At 41.6% G+C, this 17768-nt stretch overlaps 3 protein-coding genes across 6 annotated transcripts; all 3 read left to right on the top strand.

Moving 5' to 3' along the window:
• The first annotated feature begins 2837 nt into the window (after window positions 1–2837).
• On the top strand, window positions 2838–6948 carry acta1b (actin alpha 1, skeletal muscle b). The gene is made up of 7 exons (XM_037451466.2): window positions 2838–2996; window positions 3869–4005; window positions 4582–4906; window positions 5295–5456; window positions 5869–6060; window positions 6165–6346; window positions 6458–6948. The coding sequence occupies exons 2-7, from the start codon at window positions 3877–3879 to the stop codon at window positions 6599–6601; spliced, it is 1134 nt and encodes a 377-aa protein (XP_037307363.1). The 5' UTR covers window positions 2838–2996; window positions 3869–3876; the 3' UTR covers window positions 6602–6948.
• Window positions 6949–7600: 652 nt separating this feature from the next.
• On the top strand, window positions 7601–12800 carry LOC119229360 (uncharacterized). Of its 4 annotated transcripts, XM_037489652.2 has the most exons (10): window positions 7601–7911; window positions 9128–9217; window positions 9321–9455; window positions 9545–9696; window positions 9806–9942; window positions 10196–10287; window positions 10381–10707; window positions 11314–11491; window positions 11581–11708; window positions 11913–12800. In XM_037489652.2, the coding sequence occupies exons 6-10, from the start codon at window positions 10228–10230 to the stop codon at window positions 12243–12245; spliced, it is 1026 nt and encodes a 341-aa protein (XP_037345549.2). In that variant the 5' UTR covers window positions 7601–7911; window positions 9128–9217; window positions 9321–9455; window positions 9545–9696; window positions 9806–9942; window positions 10196–10227; the 3' UTR covers window positions 12246–12800. The 4 variants fall into 4 exon arrangements, with proteins under 4 accessions (XP_037345549.2, XP_062417786.1, XP_062417787.1 ...); XM_062561802.1 differs by having other exon boundaries at window positions 9806–10287; XM_062561803.1 differs by lacking the exon at window positions 7601–7911 and adding an exon at window positions 8315–8552 and having other exon boundaries at window positions 9806–10287.
• Window positions 12801–13746: 946 nt separating this feature from the next.
• Window positions 13747–17721, top strand: ccsapb (centriole, cilia and spindle-associated protein b). The gene is made up of 5 exons (XM_037485591.2): window positions 13747–13822; window positions 14744–15113; window positions 15221–15298; window positions 15848–16068; window positions 16227–17721. The coding sequence occupies exons 2-5, from the start codon at window positions 14750–14752 to the stop codon at window positions 16407–16409; spliced, it is 846 nt and encodes a 281-aa protein (XP_037341488.1). The 5' UTR covers window positions 13747–13822; window positions 14744–14749; the 3' UTR covers window positions 16410–17721.
• Window positions 17722–17768: the final 47 nt, after the last annotated feature.

Here is a 17768-nt window from a genome sequence, read left to right as displayed (position 1 = left end):
CACAATATTCTCCCTGATCAGCCTCATTCTCTCACTTCTGACTCCCTGCAGTGGAATACTGCTTCCTCTGGTTTTCCCAGAGCACTTTCTTCTGTAAATCAAATGGACTTGCTCACTTCAGGAAACTTTTGGACGGTCTTTGAAGAGGTTTCGGGGAGTTTTGTTTACCCTCATCAGGAGCATAGAAAGCAGCATTAGAAAGCAGTGCGTACTCAGCAGGGAGCTGATTTGTGCAACATATCACAAACCAAATTAGGCCACACAGTAAGCAGAAGGAAACTTAATGGAATTAAATCACACAAGCTGTGCCACATGTTCAGAAATATCTATCTAGACAAGAACCGTGTGAATGTACATGTAGACACTACCATTTTCTTCAACAAACTTAACAAAAACGATTAACCTTTACCTTTTGTTAAAGGCCTTTTTACTATCCTTAGTATCTCTAGTAACAGTATCCTCAAACATTCTTAACTATATCACCAAAGATCAAATAAAACAACATGTCCGGTGTGTTCTGTGTGCTCCGCACTAAGCTTCTGTCGCTGAGCACACTGCCACACTTAAAAAGGCAGGACACTTGTGTACAGCAAATGTATTGGTTCCAGCGACTGACTGCCGAGGCTTGTTCTATTCTTACCCTTTCTCTGTCACTCTGACCCTCGGTGCTCTCATGGGACAGACCAGTGTGTTGACTGAAATACAAATCTAACTGAGCATGCTCGCAAAAAAACAACATCCATATGTCTCTACCTTTTCACTCATCTCCCTTTTCTTTGAATTGCAAAAATAGGACATGTGATCAATATCAGACATACAATTAAAAAAACACTGGGCCGAAACATTGAATACATTCTTTGTCCGAATCCTGTCCTTCAGCTGCCCGCCTTACAAATCTTCTGACAAATGGAACACTTTTTTTTTTCTCCACCTGCTACACACCCTTTTTACCTCCCTCTTTGTCCTCCCCCCCCATGGTAGTCTTTCCAGGAGACTCCCTGAAGTCTCCTCCCCCGCACCCCGTTCACCCCCAACCCCTCTCCACTCTAAACCCCCCGCAGCAGGACAACTGCCAGCCCCTTTACATTTTAGGCGTTTCACAGGCACCGGGGTCCAAAATGGCTCACAACAAGTGCATAAAAGTAGCTCTGTGTCGCTTTGCCGCACCTCCACTCCCTGACGCCCTCCCCACCTCTCACACAAAAAATGAACACACACACACACACAACCTCATGCACAGAAATAATATTTAATGAAAACATGAAGGGACAATTAAGGCAAATTCACATTACACCTACCAATTACTGCTGATTAAATATGTAAAGGAAGCATAAAGATGCAACTTTCCTTCCTTATTAGTAACTTTTTAAATAAGTTTTAACACTTATCTGCTTCCACATAAATTAAACTTTAGGTTATGATATGACAGCTAAATAATAAGGTATATGTTTGAACCAACAATTAGGGGAAGTACTTTATTACTCATTATGTCTTTGATGGTTTAAAGATGGAACTTTTAACTTTCCTTGACATAAATGTAAAAAAACACACGTCTCTAACATCTCTTGTTGTGCACATGAAGTTCCAGCGGGGATAATAGGCATGAATTTGATTCTACGTTGTGTCTACAAATATCAACATTAGTTGCTGTAGCAAGGAATCTCCAGTTGGCCTCAGGTGTCATTCGGGTCGTGTCTCCTCTGGGCTTGTGCTCTGTTCATTTACCATATCAAGTCACATCTTTTCTCTTCTTTTTTAGATGTGTTCCTTTGTCATTCCTCACCTTCTTTGAGTTTATTATAAGCTCATTGTCACCTCCTCCACTAATTCTTCTCAAGTCTCAAGTCTCAAGCCACAAAAACACACAAACACACATGTGCATGCTTGTGCACTCGCACACTAGTTCCCCCTCCTCCATTGGAGTTATAATTAATCCAAGTGCTCCACTGACAGAGCAGAGTAGCCCCTGCAGATACGGTTTCAGCTGTTGGCCGTTTCAGGGGTTCTCTTTATTCAAAAAGACGGCGTGAATATCAGGCCACGTGGGCTGCAAAATACCACTGTTTGAATTATGTTTGAAATGTAGCATGATTAAAATAAGGGATTCCGACTTGCAATGCAATAATATTGTAGAACAACATCTTTGGTGCACAATCACCAATAATCCATGTTTTTTTCGAAGCGTGCTAAATACATACAAACACATCCAATTTATAGATGCAAAAGGCCTTCGGTTTTCTTTGTCACATTGGGCTCAACTTTATGCAAGCTGGAGTTAAACAGGCTGCAGAAATTAATGCAATCAATAACAAGTTGTTATTACTAAACTTTCATAACTGGAATGATCAATGTTGCACATATTAACTTTTTACACACCAATTCCTCGATGTCAGCTTTGATCAATTTGCTTGTGCCATCTAGTATTGATTCCTATATATATATATGATTTGAACTCCTAATTGGCATTTTCAGTCTGCAGCGCCGTCGGTTGAACCTGTCAATCAGCATTTCGGGTCACGGCTCTCACTCTGGTCTAAATCTGTTCAGGTGAGGGCAGCATTTTCCCATTTTAAGGCTGGATGAGGCCTACTAGCAGCAAATCTACAACCCTGGTTGGTAACAACTGGCGTCTCCCCTAGAAAACCCCCACTGAACCGCGCGCTCCCTTATACGGCCGTCGAGGTGGGTCCGCGGGGCTCGATGGGAGGTCGAAGCCACAGTTCCATAAATGGAGCGCGCTCTCTCCCCGTCGGCGACGCGCAGCGTCAGTCCGGACCCTCCACTCGCACCTAAGGGATGGATCTCCCTCCGCCCCACCCACTCCTCGCCCTCTGCCTGTCAGCATCCTAATATGGCAGATGGGGGCCAGGGCTGAGGTTTGTGAATGGTGGAGGTTGGGTATATAAGGGGGCACTGGCTGAACGGAAGATTGTAGCTGGTTCAGCAACAGCATTGGTTGGGTCCTTCCTCTCCGAGCCGCAGACACTCTCCCTCAGGTAAGACCTCTGCTAGAACTCCCGAAACCTCCTATCCAGGATGGCTGTGAAGATTAGGCCGTAACCAGAACAGCAACGCAGCATCTACTGGAGCAGAAGTTAGGCAGTGGGACAGGGACAGGACTCCCAGGACCAGATACCGCTGAAGCCAACATCGGCAACTCTACTGGAAGATAGGATTTACTGTAGGATGCTGAGGAAGAAGGGACTATTTTTAAAGAATAGGCTTAGGTGTGATACAACTGAAAGAGAAGCTCCAATCTGAACTATCCTTGCTGGGATTTTTTGATAGATACATTGATATGTAGAGAAGTAAACTGACAGGCCGGCTCCAGCATCTTCAAGATGTATCACTGAATCCAGAGAAGGTGCTGATGCAGCAAGACGCAACGCACCTGCAGACCAATTTAAAGCCAGGATGGTATACACGAGAGAGTTGATTTCAACACAGAGAGAATCCTTGTGGATTTACCTGAACTTTAGCACACTACAAATTTTATTTAGCTAAAGGAAGATTTAGAATAATATAGATTTAAATAACGGATTACTATTAAAACTAGAGAAGTTTTAATTTGTGATATGCATGGCTTGTATAGGCCATGCGTAATGTCGTACTGTCAGTGTACCATTAAACCGTTAGGAGCAAGGTATGGCCTTTCCATGTTTATAGTTCAGTAGGGTCCAGTAGATGAGATTTTCTTGTAAAATATGTTTCTGTCGTTTTAGTTTCTAAATATAAAACCCCCGGTGTGAGCTTGTAGGAAACGAGTAAATCAAAATGTTTTTATATCAATGTCAGTCATACAGCATATTTCGCCACGTGGATTTAATTTCGTGAGCTGAATTGTTTTTCTTCCCCTCCTCTCTTACAGAAGCCAACATGTGTGACGACGAAGAAACTACCGCCCTTGTGTGCGACAATGGCTCCGGTCTTGTAAAGGCTGGCTTCGCCGGAGACGATGCCCCCAGGGCCGTCTTCCCCTCCATCGTCGGCCGCCCCCGTCACCAGGTAAACTGCAAAGAAAACACGCACATCTAATAATAATAATAGGAGAGACGAGCTCGAAATATACCAACAGATTGTAAGCTATGCGAAACAATTCATGTAATATTTACATCATTATCCAATATAGAAATACAATTAACAAATTCACAAAGATTTACACTATATTTCACACAAACATTTCTTCCAGGCAGCAATACACACTGCTGACTAATCAGATCATATCTGTGAATAATTCATTTACTTTTGATATTTTAGTGTCAGACTTTAGTTGTTTTGTGCAGTTGGATCCTATAGAAATAACATCATGACGCGTGAGCTATGTAGATTCGGCTCCTTTTACCACCAGCAATGTGGCCTTTGACTCTTGGAGACTAAATTAGTCACAAATGTATTGAGGGTCACACAATTGCTCCATGCCTGTCCCTGTGGGCCAGCTGTTATTTGGCACATTCGCGCAATTGTCAACGTGCCGTTTGCGTCACACAGTCAAGACTTTAATCTGGTCAGACGAAGGTCATACATCAGTTTGGGTATTTTGACGTAACCTTTCCATTGTCTTGCCCCCTCCTCCCCCTTCAGGGTGTCATGGTCGGTATGGGTCAGAAGGACTCCTACGTCGGCGACGAGGCCCAGAGCAAGAGGGGTATCCTGACTCTGAAGTACCCCATTGAGCACGGTATCATTACTAACTGGGACGACATGGAGAAGATCTGGCATCACACCTTCTACAACGAGCTGAGAGTTGCCCCCGAGGAGCACCCCACCCTGCTCACTGAAGCCCCCCTGAACCCCAAGGCCAACAGAGAGAAGATGACCCAGATCATGTTTGAGACCTTCAACGTCCCCGCCATGTATGTGGCCATCCAGGCTGTGCTGTCCCTGTACGCTTCCGGCCGTACCACCGGTAAGACTGACAGCAACAAACAGCTGACAGCCATCGCATATTAACTAATTTAATACGAAGAGACGTTTAGCCTTTTTTAGAAAATATATAATGGAATCGAAAAAAACGGTATAACAATTGCAACACATAATGTCAAGGGAGCTATTAAGGCGCATATTCCCATTGATTATTGAGTATCGATTTTTGCGCACGACTTTTACGCACAGTTGGCCCACCTTTCAGGGACTGCTGATGCCCTTTTATGTCCCTTGTGACATACATTCAGTGTGTATTTGTAACGTATTATTCAAGCGCTGACGTCAGGCATACTGTTACACTCAAACCTCACATGTTTCACAACTATTCTCCCGTTTGGACTCTACTAAACTCTCGCCATGCCTCTCCTCAGGTATTGTGCTGGATGCTGGCGATGGTGTCACCCACAACGTCCCAGTCTATGAGGGTTACGCCCTGCCCCACGCCATCATGCGTCTGGACCTGGCTGGTCGCGATCTGACCGACTACCTGATGAAGATCCTGACTGAGCGTGGCTACTCTTTCGTGACCACCGGTGAGGAACTCGGCCTGCCACAGAAAGAAGAAAATAAGAAAGCCAATACACGCTTTTAATCAGATAAAATAGAATCTAAATTATCATCGAACTTCATTTTTTACCAGCAATTTTTCTATTCCAAATTTAACAGCAGCCTGACAAACAATTAGAAAACGCCAAAAACTGTGTTTGGCCTAAAACCGCCGGTGTGCGCACAGAGCGCACAGTGCAGGCCAATAATTGGGCATAGAGTGCTATTTCGAATTATTATAATTGATTAACAGACACACAGGAACGTGTGGTAGAGAAAGTTAGAAAATTAGCTTTCCAGCTTTCGTAACTTTTGAAGTTTGGCCCGATGAATTACGCACACGGTTACCGTGTTTGTTTTTCACTCCGGACGGACCCTCATCAACTTGTCTCCCAACAGCTGAGCGTGAGATCGTGCGTGACATCAAGGAGAAGCTTTGCTATGTGGCTCTGGACTTCGAGAACGAGATGGCCACCGCTGCCTCCTCCTCCTCCCTGGAGAAGAGCTACGAGCTTCCCGACGGTCAGGTCATCACCATCGGAAACGAGAGGTTCCGTTGCCCTGAGACCCTCTTCCAGCCTTCCTTCATTGGTACGCCAGATAATCCTTCATTAATTATCTGACTACGCGCATCAGATATTGTGCCGACCTCGATGTCCCCCTGCTCTTAACACTTGACCCTCTCACCTGACCAGGAATGGAGTCTGCTGGTATCCATGAGACCGCCTACAACAGCATCATGAAGTGCGACATTGACATCCGTAAGGACCTGTACGCCAACAACGTGCTCTCCGGTGGTACCACCATGTACCCTGGTATTGCTGACCGTATGCAGAAGGAAATCACTGCTCTGGCCCCCAGCACCATGAAGATCAAGGTATATATCAGGATATCACAAACATTTCAATTTCAAATCAATGATTACGCGTTACAAATGGAATGAACTGGCACTTTACTGATCCATCTTCTCTCCCTCTCTCCCTTCTAGATCATTGCCCCTCCCGAGAGGAAGTACTCCGTCTGGATCGGTGGCTCCATCCTGGCTTCCCTGTCCACCTTCCAGCAGATGTGGATCTCCAAGCAGGAGTACGACGAGGCAGGCCCCAGCATTGTCCACAGGAAGTGCTTCTAAATTCTCCATGTTCATCTCCAACTTCTCCATTATCTACACCACCGGCTATATGGAGATCGAGAGAGAAAGAAGAGAACCCTCTGCGGCACAGCAGCACTCTGCTGTCAATGGACTGTCCGTCTGCGCTGTTGACATTCATATGCATTTTTTATTATTTTGAAATGTGCATATTGTTTAGCTGTTTGCTGTCTGTGTGTGCACGGAGAAACGGCTGTGAAATCCACCACTGAACCATGCATCCACCCAAAAGAAAACTTTAATAAAAACGAATAACAACATGTTTCCCAACACATGTGAATGTAAGTGTATATACATATTAATAATTTATTAAAGTCCATTATTTGGTATTTTGGACCCTGGCCTTGCTTTTCTATTAGAGGGAGGGTAATGGTGGAAGAGGGAGAAAAACAAACACTTTGGGGAAATAGAAAAACTGGAATGTGGGCGATATAACATAGAGGTATAACGACTCCGCCCTGAAAACCAGCAACACATGTCTAACTTGGAGGAGTATTTACCAATAGATTCATAACAATGAAGTCCGGCAGATGCTTGATGAGCTAAAAGCACAAATGTGCCAACTGTCAGCTGAGCCGCTCCTGCCACATAAACTAAAGCTGAGCAGGTGTTGGCACGAAGCCGCACGACCCGGGAGAAAGAGGCGGGGGTCTTCCTCGGTGATATCGGTCACTGCTGGCTGAGGGCTTCTAGGCGACATGGGAAGTGAAAGGCGACGCCTTAAAGGTCATACAGTCGGAGTTTGACGTGGCAGGAATGCGCCCATGCGCGGCAGCAGCAGCTCCGCTTTTGACCCGAGCGGATCAGTAGCTTGGGATACCCGACACCCGGGCCTGGATCCCGCTGAACTGTCTGCCCTGCACGGCCACACGAGCAGCTCCAGCTCCTTGACCATCTTTAGGCAAGACCAGGCCCGGAGTCCTTCCCTTATATGCATAGAAGCTCACATGGTTAACTGGGTGTGGGGTTTGGGTTACACAGCAAATTTCTGAGTGATAAAAAACCTAGTGTTGAGCAGCTAGTGATAAAATCTGGTGTTAATTTACAAATAGTATATGCTTTATCACTTGTTTAGTGATAATGCAGAGTGTTTCTTTTGGGTGTTCACACAAAATCAACATCTGCGCATGTGCAGAGCATTTTCAATCTCTCCGCCCATCAGTATACTGCCTCAATTTCGCGCTCTTTTGATCCGCCCTTTCATCTTGAGTTCACCATTTCACGGTAACGAATGACTGAAAGTGAAGCGGTGAGACTACTAAATTCGTTAATGGAGGACGATGGAGGTAGACGTAAGTAACTTCATTTAATTTGTGCTAATTTTAATCTTTTTTTAAAATAATGCAGCAGTTTTAGCATTTTCTGTGTGCACGTTATTTTAGAACTGACTGGATTGAGATGGTGTATGTTAGTGCTAGCATTATAGATTTTGTAATTTGGCGAAAGTAACGTTATCTTTATTCGGGTTCCCTATCACTTAAGACCGTTTATATCTTTCATCCAGTAACTAACGTTACGGGTTAACTTCGTTCTGGTGTTTTGAAATGTCATGCAAACGAGAAAGCAGCCGTTTAGCCGAGTTAGCTATTGAAATCATATTTTCTTGTGTAACTTAGCGCCCTGGGGCTCGAGCACCGACGGATTCGGCCGAGCACCGACGGAAACGGCGTGTCTAAGAGACGAAAATGGACCTTAAAAAATAAAAACTAAGAATAAACATGCTAACTTTCGTTAACGAGACGAGACGAAAATGTTGGTGGTGACGAAGTCACAATACTATTATTATTTTGTTTTAATCGCGTACGTTATTACGGCGGTCCGTAACTGCGGTTATTAACGTCTCACGATGACGTCATCCACGGACCGCTCGGTCACTGTGGGGTCCCGGTGGTTCTTGTCACCGATACGGACCGCGACACTATGTTACGCTTTGGTGAGTGTGAGCTTCCTTGGTTTAGCTGGGCTGTTTCCGTTTAGCTAACTGTTAGCGGCTAAAGCGGAGCTCCATAAACCGATGTGTGTGGAGATGAAGACCCGTCTAACAGCTCGGGGCTGGTCGGCCAGCAGAGATGTTCATGCGGACCTGACTGCTCCGTTTTCTGGTGACGGTGCCAGCGTTTCGAGACACGCGCACTTCACACGCCACATCTCGAGAATACGATGTTAAACGGCCACCGTACGTTCGTTATCTGGCAACAAAAATTGTTTTGGCATAGGCAAGTGGTAGTTTTTGTGTGTGGGTATTAAACAGAATCTGTAGTAAAACACAAAGTGACCTATAGTACTCATATTGAGTCTGTTATTTTGCTTTTTCCTATGAAGGACAAGCACCCACTGGCAAACACATAAGATAACACCAGTGTGCTCACACTGTAATGTTGTCAGTCCCATGCATTTGGTGACAAATACAATTCTTATTAGTTTACTGTATGAATTTGTATCTTAGTAATCTTTCTGTGTCATTTTTGTTTGTATAAAATGTCATTCAAGTTTGCTTAACTTTTACAGGTTGGACAGTAAAGGCAAGAACACAATACATGGACACTAGAAAATATATAAAACTCAAAGAGCCATGCTTTTTGGAGTTTGTCACTGAAGGTAAGTCTATAAATTAAGCTATATTATACAGTAAATGCACAAAGTACTTTGATGTCTTCATGATAATATTTTGGGGGGTAGTAATGAAGTTATTGATTTACAGCAAAAAAAGCATTTGCCATTCGAGAACAGACACCTGTTAAGGTAACAGATGACACCTCTACAGAAGTGGACGAGGATGTATTTCCTGAACTTGTTGCTGAAAGGGGCATTTGCTTTAGTTTACATACTAATAATGGTAATTATGTTTATACTTTTCTGGTCTTATTTTTAAATTGTGGTGATGTTTACATTTTTGTTAGTAATATTTGTATATACTATATACAGATTCCACTTCTGCACATAAGTTGTCCCCTCTTCTGACTGATGGGAACTCTGTCAGCAAGACTTCAACCTTTACTGAATGCAATAAAGGCAACAAAACGTCTGCATTTCATTCCAAAAGACCCAGGTTGGATGATTCCAAGCTTGCAAAAGAGGTTGGTAAGACAAGGGATTTAACCCAGCTTAAAGAAAATGTTCATCAATGTTTATCAAAAAAAAAAAGCTTTTGTATAGATTGTGTACATTTTGGTGTTGTCTGTTTAGACCATTGAAGACATCCTAAAGTGCAAACCTGGTGGTGTAGAAGTCATGCAGCACTATAAAGACACTGGTAATCTCTCAACCTCCAAAAGAAAGGAGATGATTAATATATTGGTTGCACACATGACTGAACAAGAAGGGTAAGCTTTGTTCATTTAATGTGTTAAGATCACTGTACTTACAACTTATTCAAATGTGACCCTGCCTGTGAAATACTATTAAATATTTATTAATAAATAAATACATCATGTAGTTGCTTAACCCGTGGTTTCTAAAGTGATCCAACATTACTTTTACGCCAAGTGTACCAAGAACCGTTTTTATAGATGCTATTGTTTCTACCCCAAGTAAACAGGAGGGTTTGGTTTCATGGTGTATTGTTTATTATTGCAGAAGGATACCGCTTAAGGCCACAAGAGAGATGTATGCCCTTGGCATTATTACTCTTTCCAAACCTAAAAGATCCTGAAGGGAAGACAGGCTATGTAAGTATATCTGCTTGTTGTTTAAGATATTTGAAACTTAAAATCATAGCTTTTTAAATTTATTCATTTTTCCCAAATTTGTCTCTTTAACAGGAACAATACTATGACACACAGAGAGGCACAGGTTTTATTATGAATCGCCTAAAGACGGTTCAGAGAAACACTAATTGTAAAATGCCCTCTCAATCAAATGAGAAATCTTGTGACCCTAGAATGGAGGAAATGATCTGCCTTACAGATCAGCTAACAGCTGATGATTGCCAAGAAGCAATCTCACTGCTTAAACACAGCACTGATCGTGATATCATCTTCTGGAAGATGAAAGAAACGTTTAAGTACCGTCAGGAGATTGTAAAGGACCCAAAGTCGTCCACCTCCATCTTTCACATTTTTCCTAGATTCCGGGACACCAAGGGTCTGGTGAGTATTCATGCTAGCTGACTTAACAATCCAAAGTATTAGATTTTAGCTTCTCTGCTGCAACCTTCACCTAATATGAACAACTTTGAATTATGGATGATAACGATTAATCAATGATCGATTAATTGTCAATTAATACATTTGCAACTGACCTTGAGTTTTAAAGAAGCATGCGCCAATGAGCAGTTATAAACTATCACTCACTTACAATACAACACGTTTGGCAAGAAAGGCAGCAGCAGAGAAATTCTATGTTTAATATTATATTGTACAGCTCTAATCTTCAGTATAGCTTGAATACGAACCCATGTTGACTGGCCATTGGCTTTACTTTATCAGGACTTAATGTTGACTTCTTCACTGCAACTTCAAACTACCATATGTAACACAAATACAGTGAGCATTGACTCACTGTTTAGTTATGAATGTGGCATATCTTTCAGTACCATATCAGTGTAGATCAGTACATGATTTATGAACATCTGAATTTTATTTTTTTCTGACTACATTTTTTTTTGTGCTAAAATGTTACCAGTGCTAATTTCTGATGTCATTATTTGGTAGTTGAAGCAGTTTTTTGTTTGTTTGGACCTATTTTTTCTTCAGATACATCAAGACTTTGCTTTGATGTCTGGCCTGGAAACAGCCTCCAGATTTTTAGAGAAGTGGAATACCTCCTTCAAGCAAAATGTGATTAAGGAGGCAAAAACTCTAAATCCATCTGCATTCCTGCTACAGCTACTGAAATCTGCTGAAAAAAACAACGGAGACAACAGTAATGAAGGTAAAAGTACTTCACAGTTCTCTAGAAAATGCTACAATTTGTATTTATGAAAGCTAACAAAATGTTCTCTCTGTGTTCTGTAATTATAGAATGGGATAGTGACATAGCATCTCTGCTTTTGCTGTTACACCTCCTTGCACCCCAACCTTCTGGAAGGAAGAGAGCAGCCAAGATCAGTGTGAGAGATGCTGTTGGTCGCCTCCTGAAATTTGAAAAGGTTAGCTAATGTTCTGAATTTTTTTCTAGAGCATAGCAAATATAACTAAACCGAACCATTAGAATAGTGAACTGTTATAACTAAAGGATGTAGGGTTTTTCTTTGTTTAAAAGTCTAAATTTGTGGTAAATATACTATGTTCTGATTTTAAATGTATGCTAGAATTTATGGCATTTAAGTAATTTTTATATTGTTATTAATCAGTCCTGCAGAAGTTTGGAGGACCATCTCTCAGAGGTGGAGGACAGACAGCCCTATCTTCTGGCCACTGGACAAACCAAAGCAGATGCACTTAAATTCTACATTGTGGTCGACAAGAATCTCATACCCTGTCAAGCAAGTACTTCACTTGGAGCTTTTGATGAGCTTTTCAAAGCTCATTATGTCTTTGGTGCACAATATGACCCATCTCTCAGCAACATGTTCACCTTTATCCAGACAACAATCTACAAAATCCATCCTAGCACGTCCAGCCAATCATCACGCACTCGAGAGCTGAGAGCGAAACTGTTAAACAGTTCAATGGAAAGTACATAATGAGAAGATGTTTCATTTGCAAGTCTTTGCTGGGTACAAGCATTAAATTGTTTCGACACCTGAAGTTAGCTCATGGCATGTACCCATGGGTACATGCCATGAGCTAACATACTTAGAAAAGACAACTTGAGGATTATTTCTTTGTTTGATGCACAGATCTCCTATGGTGCTGACTCATTTTTTTACATAGTTGCAAAAAATGAACTTGTTTGAAACACTCAGATCTATTTATTTAGCCTGTACAAGAATAGTATATTTGATCAGAATGAATGTATATTTTATATATATATATTTTTGACCATTGATGAGTTAAAGATGACATAAAAATGTTGTATTTTCAATTGATGTTATTGCAGTGTATGTTTACTTAGAAAATTTGAGTCAATTTCTATTGAAAATGTCAGCAGATTGTTTGATAAAGTATATAGACATGTACAGATGTCCTATCGTGCTGACGAATTTCTCATTTTTTTACAAAAATGTATATTTTCACACTATTAAGATGCTATTGCATTGGAGACTGCATTGTTTTATTCAATTGTATGTCATTAAAATATATTAAAAATGTCTAAATAAAAATACAAATGTCTAAATAAATTCATAGTCACTTGGTTTTTTGAAAAATATCTACAGGTATATCTTTAAAATTTCATCTGCATTACCATTTTAAAATAAGTATTTACATTAAATCAACATAAAATAAATACACTGGGGTTGTGTGATTAATCACCATAAAGTGTTAAATGTGTACACTTAAGGTGTTGAGAAATTATCACTCTTGAGTGATAAAATGAAACACTAACACAGTGTTTGAATAGTAAACACTTTCTTCAGTGTTGTTTTAACACTAGCAAAGATGGACCTGTATGTTCACCCGGAAAGTAATAAATTTAACACCCATGGTGACAAATCTCCCAACATATTTTTGCTGTGTAGGCTTTAATGGCTATACGAACCACCCTGCGGACACTTAATTTATATTGAACTATCAGCGAGCCTACCGTATTTATATCCATTTTCCTATTGGCTACAAGTATAGGCCTGCAATAAGTAACAGGGTATACATTCCTTTAGAGCCGTTCGTGACTTAAGTAAATTCAACAAGCAACACGTTTCTCAATTAAGATCTATGATAGATAGATAGATAGATAGATAGATAGATAGATAGATAGATAGATAGATAGATAGATACTTAATTCATCTCCAGGGTTAAATTGGTGTGTAACTGCAGCAGGAAAGGTTAGTAAACGAACAAGTGTTCCGTGTGAAATTAAAAATGCACACTATACAATTCACTAAATACAATACAATCACAATTATTTGTTGAATCGAAACTTGTGGTATTAATACAATACAATAACCAGTTTCTATATATTTTACCCTCTGATGGAAATAATGATCACAAAAAACGTTGACCAACAGCATTGCTTTGGTCCCCGTGCGGGCCACCTGTTGCGCGTGTGCTTGCCTTTTTAAAAACGTCCTCCAGGGGGCGGAGCTACGAGACGCAGCCTGGATTACAGCAGCACGGGGACAGCCATCTGTTCTGCGTAACTTCCTTGAATTCCAATCTCAGTGTAAGTATATTTACTCTAGACACATTTAGACTCCTATAGCTCCGAATGAATGATGTCAGGTCATGCTCTGTTGTAGAGGAGGGGGCGATGTATCGACCGTGATTTATTACGTGTCGGCTAATATATGGTAATATATAATGGTGTGCGATTATAGGTGTTCTATATTATGACATGTTTATATACGCATATACAAGGACTCATCTATAAGGATGTTGACCAATAATGGGAAGCAAAGGGCTAATTGTTTAATCAATGCATCGAACCCCTGTTACGGGGTTGTAGTAGGATACCATTTGTGACGACGTTCTTATAGCCTACGCATTTATTTAAACATTTGCAACTTCTTATTGAAATCATACTATAAATAAATTTGTATGGATTTGTAGCACAACAGGCTACAAACCTTGTAGTATTTTGATACAATAATTCCGTTTGGGCTGTCCTTTCATTTTTGAATATTCAACAGTCACTGAGATCGCTGCAGCCAATCGGAAGATGATTTGACTTCGACGTCAGCACGTCCAAGAATTTCTGCTTTCCGCGTCGAAACAGAAATTCAACTGTCGAACATTTCCAACGGTAGAACGCCAACTACGTTACATCCCTTACGTCCAAATGAGCATCCCCCCCAAAACTAGAGTTGCGTGTTGACCCACCATGAACCCGGCGAGGCGAACCGAGCTCCCGGATAGAGGAAGTGGGCGGGGCCTAAGCTTCCAACCGCGCTGCCATTGGTTCTAACGGTCTAAACATTCACGTTTAAATGCCTGGCAGTAGCACAAAGACCTGAGATCACTGAACACGTCATAGCTGGTATTTGACCCAAACGTAATTTTTCCGTCTAACACAGCGTTTTGTAAATACAGTACAACAATACACATCCAATTTTACAACTTTTGCCATCTGTTGTTTGGATTTCAGCTCAAGATGGTGACCAAGAGGATCCGCTCGGAGTACATGAAGAAATTCAAAGATCCCAAATGGGAGACCTACTCTAAATGTTACGAGGAGATGCTGAAGTACCGACTGACCCGCAGGCTGCTGGAGCACACACACAACCCCTGGTTCTGGAGTGGTCCCGACAGTGACTCAGACTCTGCGGCAACAAGTCCCCCACCTCCCCCCCGCAAGAACCAGGTAAGGCCTGAGACCTGCAGAGGCAGGGTGGAGGTGGAGGTGGAGGAGTGTGAGGGGGCGAGGCTGGATCGACAGCGGGAGCAGCCGAGCAGAGCCAACGTCACTGTACCCAGGCTTTCCCTTCCCACGGAGGAGCATGTGTCTGCAGTCCACGGTAAAGACAAAAAGAAGAGCTGCTCTACATGCGATTTAAGGGCCGTATAACAAATTGGGACGTGTGTAGTCTTCTCTTCTATAACAAATGGCATTCACCCCTCTCAGGGTCACAGCCTAAAGGTGCCGGAGAGACAGAAGCACCAGAGGAGGAGAGAGAGGCGCAGACTCACAGTCAAGACAGAGGTAATTCAGAATCACTGACTGTTTATGGCCAGGTACGTTACACATACAAAGAATTTGGTGCATCATTTAAAGTTTAAAAGTGTATAACAATGTCCTTAATTAGTTTGTTTTCGTCAGTTCGCTGCAAATATGCTTAAGTCTGAGGTGGAGTCAGTATCACGGTTGACATGAGAGAAAGTATGAAGCAGAGAGGCCGACTTAGGATGAAAAACAAAATCATGGTACCAAATGACTAAAGCTTAAGCTATTTTTTTTAGCTACTCCAAGTTTATTCCACATTCTGAAATAGTTTTGTGCTTTAAGGTTATTTTTTTCAGTGATGTAGAAGCTTTTTGTGGACACAAACTAAACAAACCTCTATATGACATGTCAAATAGAAACAACCCTCCGTTCAGCACCTGCAACCAACAAGCAAGAAAAACACCAACAGGGACACCTAGTGCATGACAGCAGGATGGTCATCACAGCTGATAGAAATAAACAAGGTCATAATAAGAAAGGTCGTGGGAAATCACGTGTTCCCAAACCATTTTTCTTTTCTAATTGTAGGAACAGTCAGCGGAGGAATTGGACCACAGCAGACTAAACCCTCCAAATCCTCAAAGCACGCAAGGCGCTTCCGGCGGGTCAGGCCGGCACCGACGCGGCAGCCCACGGACGACACTAAGGACGGCAGACATCCTTTTGCTCTCTACGGTTCAGGGGAGAAGGACGCAGACATGGCCAGCAGGAAGACGCACAACGTTGGCCCTGCCGCCTCTACCACTGAGGTGATCTTTGTTTGTGTCTGGTGTTATTCTCTGTATGTCTTACACACTTTGGGCAATACATGTTCCTTGATTTCTTTCCGTGGATCTACATGGGACCAGCTGTGTTGTTTTTTTTCATGACCTTCTGCCACCCCTCTCTCTCTTTCCTCCCCCGTCAGATCCACGAGTCGGCTCTCCGTGCTAAGATCAGGCGGGAGGTTGAGCGTCAGATGCAGACGCAGCCGGCTGAACGGCAGAGAGCCAAGTCTGCCGATACAGACGAGGCCGGCAAGGTGGTTCCACCAGAATTCAACCCCTGGGTCACTGAGTACATGCGCTGCTTCTCTGCTCGCTCACGATAGAACACACACACACACACACACACATACATTTACGCACTCTAAAGGCTAACATCAGGTTGGTTATGGATATAGTTTTCATAGTAAAAGGCATTATTGCCTACCACTCTTAAACTTTAAACAACAGTACCTGTAGAACAGGGCACGGGGTGGGTTGATTCAGACAAAGACGACAAAATTCAGCATTCAGGACGTAAACGGACAAAACTCAGAAATTCACTGTGCGGCTTATTCCCTCAGATGTGTCATGTTTTTACATTAATCCATTGTAATGTGTACATACAACAAGAAGCCTTTTTTCAAGATTCCATGTTACAGGAGGGCTTGAAAGAGAGTGTTTACTTAAAAAAATGAAGACAGAAAGTGCGGAATAGAAAAGATTCATTATTCAAGTTCCAACTAAGCATAACAATCAGTTGTTGAGGCCAAATATGTTTGTTGTTACTGTTACTCTAAATATGCTTTAGAACCAAAAGTGGAACCATAACAACAGTGGACGCTAAGCTGACTAAATATACACTTGTTCATATGGCTGATTTTCTGTTTACTTTTTAAATCAGTGCACACTGTAAAGTAGGAGCACCGCAACACTTTGGTAATTAGTCACTTTTCTGGTATTAATGTGGATGTCAAACTTCATGTGATTTAATTATTTGAATCTATGTGTTTGTTTGTGTGTAAAAACCCTCAAAAAGTAATTTGTACCTGCATAAGAAAACACAAATTGACAATCTTTTGTGTAATGGATCTGTTCTTCCTCATGCAAACCTTTAGATTAGATCCTTCTACTTCTTCGATGAAAAATGCTGAGTTCTATAAAAACTGGAGAATACAGTTCCGCCCTCGTGTTACATAATATGGATTGAATTTTTGATGTGAATATTGTGCAGAAGAAAAGGGGGGATGTTTAATATCTTCTCTGAAATGTTTTGTTAAGTATTGTCATAACTGTTCTTTAATTATTTAGCTCATCAGTTTAAAGTCCTATAGTTAAACTGGAATATAGATTAGATAAAACATGTGCAATATGATAGTTTGAATATTTTAATTCAAGCCAGTTTGTTTTTTGTATGTTGTGAACTCTGAACCAACTTTACTTTTTAATAAATGAGATACTTTTAAACTAAGATCATCCCAATATTAAATTAGCTTTGATTGTCACATGCTTTTCTTGATTTTATATATAGCAGAAATCCATCAAGTCCAAATGTTACTTTAAAACAGGACGTTGTCATTACATGTGATCCTCCTACTCAACAAATGAACCAGACATAAAGAATATTTTATGATCAGTGAGAAAAACATCAATGGACTACCATGATTAAAAGTGGATTAAACCAAAATAAATTGCTTTTCAAAGAC

Source organism: Pungitius pungitius, chromosome 4, assembly GCF_949316345.1.
Source record: "Pungitius pungitius chromosome 4, fPunPun2.1, whole genome shotgun sequence".
NCBI lineage: Eukaryota > Metazoa > Chordata > Actinopteri > Perciformes > Gasterosteidae > Pungitius > Pungitius pungitius.
Note: the sequence above shows the minus strand (reverse complement) of the source record. Positions and strands in the feature narration are given on the sequence as shown.

Excerpts from the sequence above, each read along its gene's own strand:
- LOC119229360 (XM_062561802.1), top strand. The coding sequence starts at position 10,129 with ATGCTATTGTTTCTACCCCAAGTAAACAGGAGGGTTTGGTTTCATGGT. Across the intron at positions 10,708-11,313 it reads TCCGGGACACCAAGGGTCTG|ATACATCAAGACTTTGCTTT; the intron begins GTGAGTATTCAT and ends TTTTTTCTTCAG. Across the intron at positions 11,492-11,580 it reads CGGAGACAACAGTAATGAAG|AATGGGATAGTGACATAGCA; the intron begins GTAAAAGTACTT and ends CTGTAATTATAG.
- acta1b (XM_037451466.2), top strand. The coding sequence starts at position 3,877 with ATGTGTGACGACGAAGAAACTACCGCCCTTGTGTGCGACAATGGCTCC. Across the intron at positions 4,006-4,581 it reads TCGGCCGCCCCCGTCACCAG|GGTGTCATGGTCGGTATGGG; the intron begins GTAAACTGCAAA and ends CTCCCCCTTCAG. Across the intron at positions 6,061-6,164 it reads CTTCCAGCCTTCCTTCATTG|GAATGGAGTCTGCTGGTATC; the intron begins GTACGCCAGATA and ends TCACCTGACCAG.
- ccsapb (XM_037485591.2), top strand. The coding sequence starts at position 14,750 with ATGGTGACCAAGAGGATCCGCTCGGAGTACATGAAGAAATTCAAAGAT. Across the intron at positions 15,114-15,220 it reads GCATGTGTCTGCAGTCCACG|GGTCACAGCCTAAAGGTGCC; the intron begins GTAAAGACAAAA and ends CACCCCTCTCAG. Across the intron at positions 16,069-16,226 it reads CTGCCGCCTCTACCACTGAG|ATCCACGAGTCGGCTCTCCG; the intron begins GTGATCTTTGTT and ends CTCCCCCGTCAG.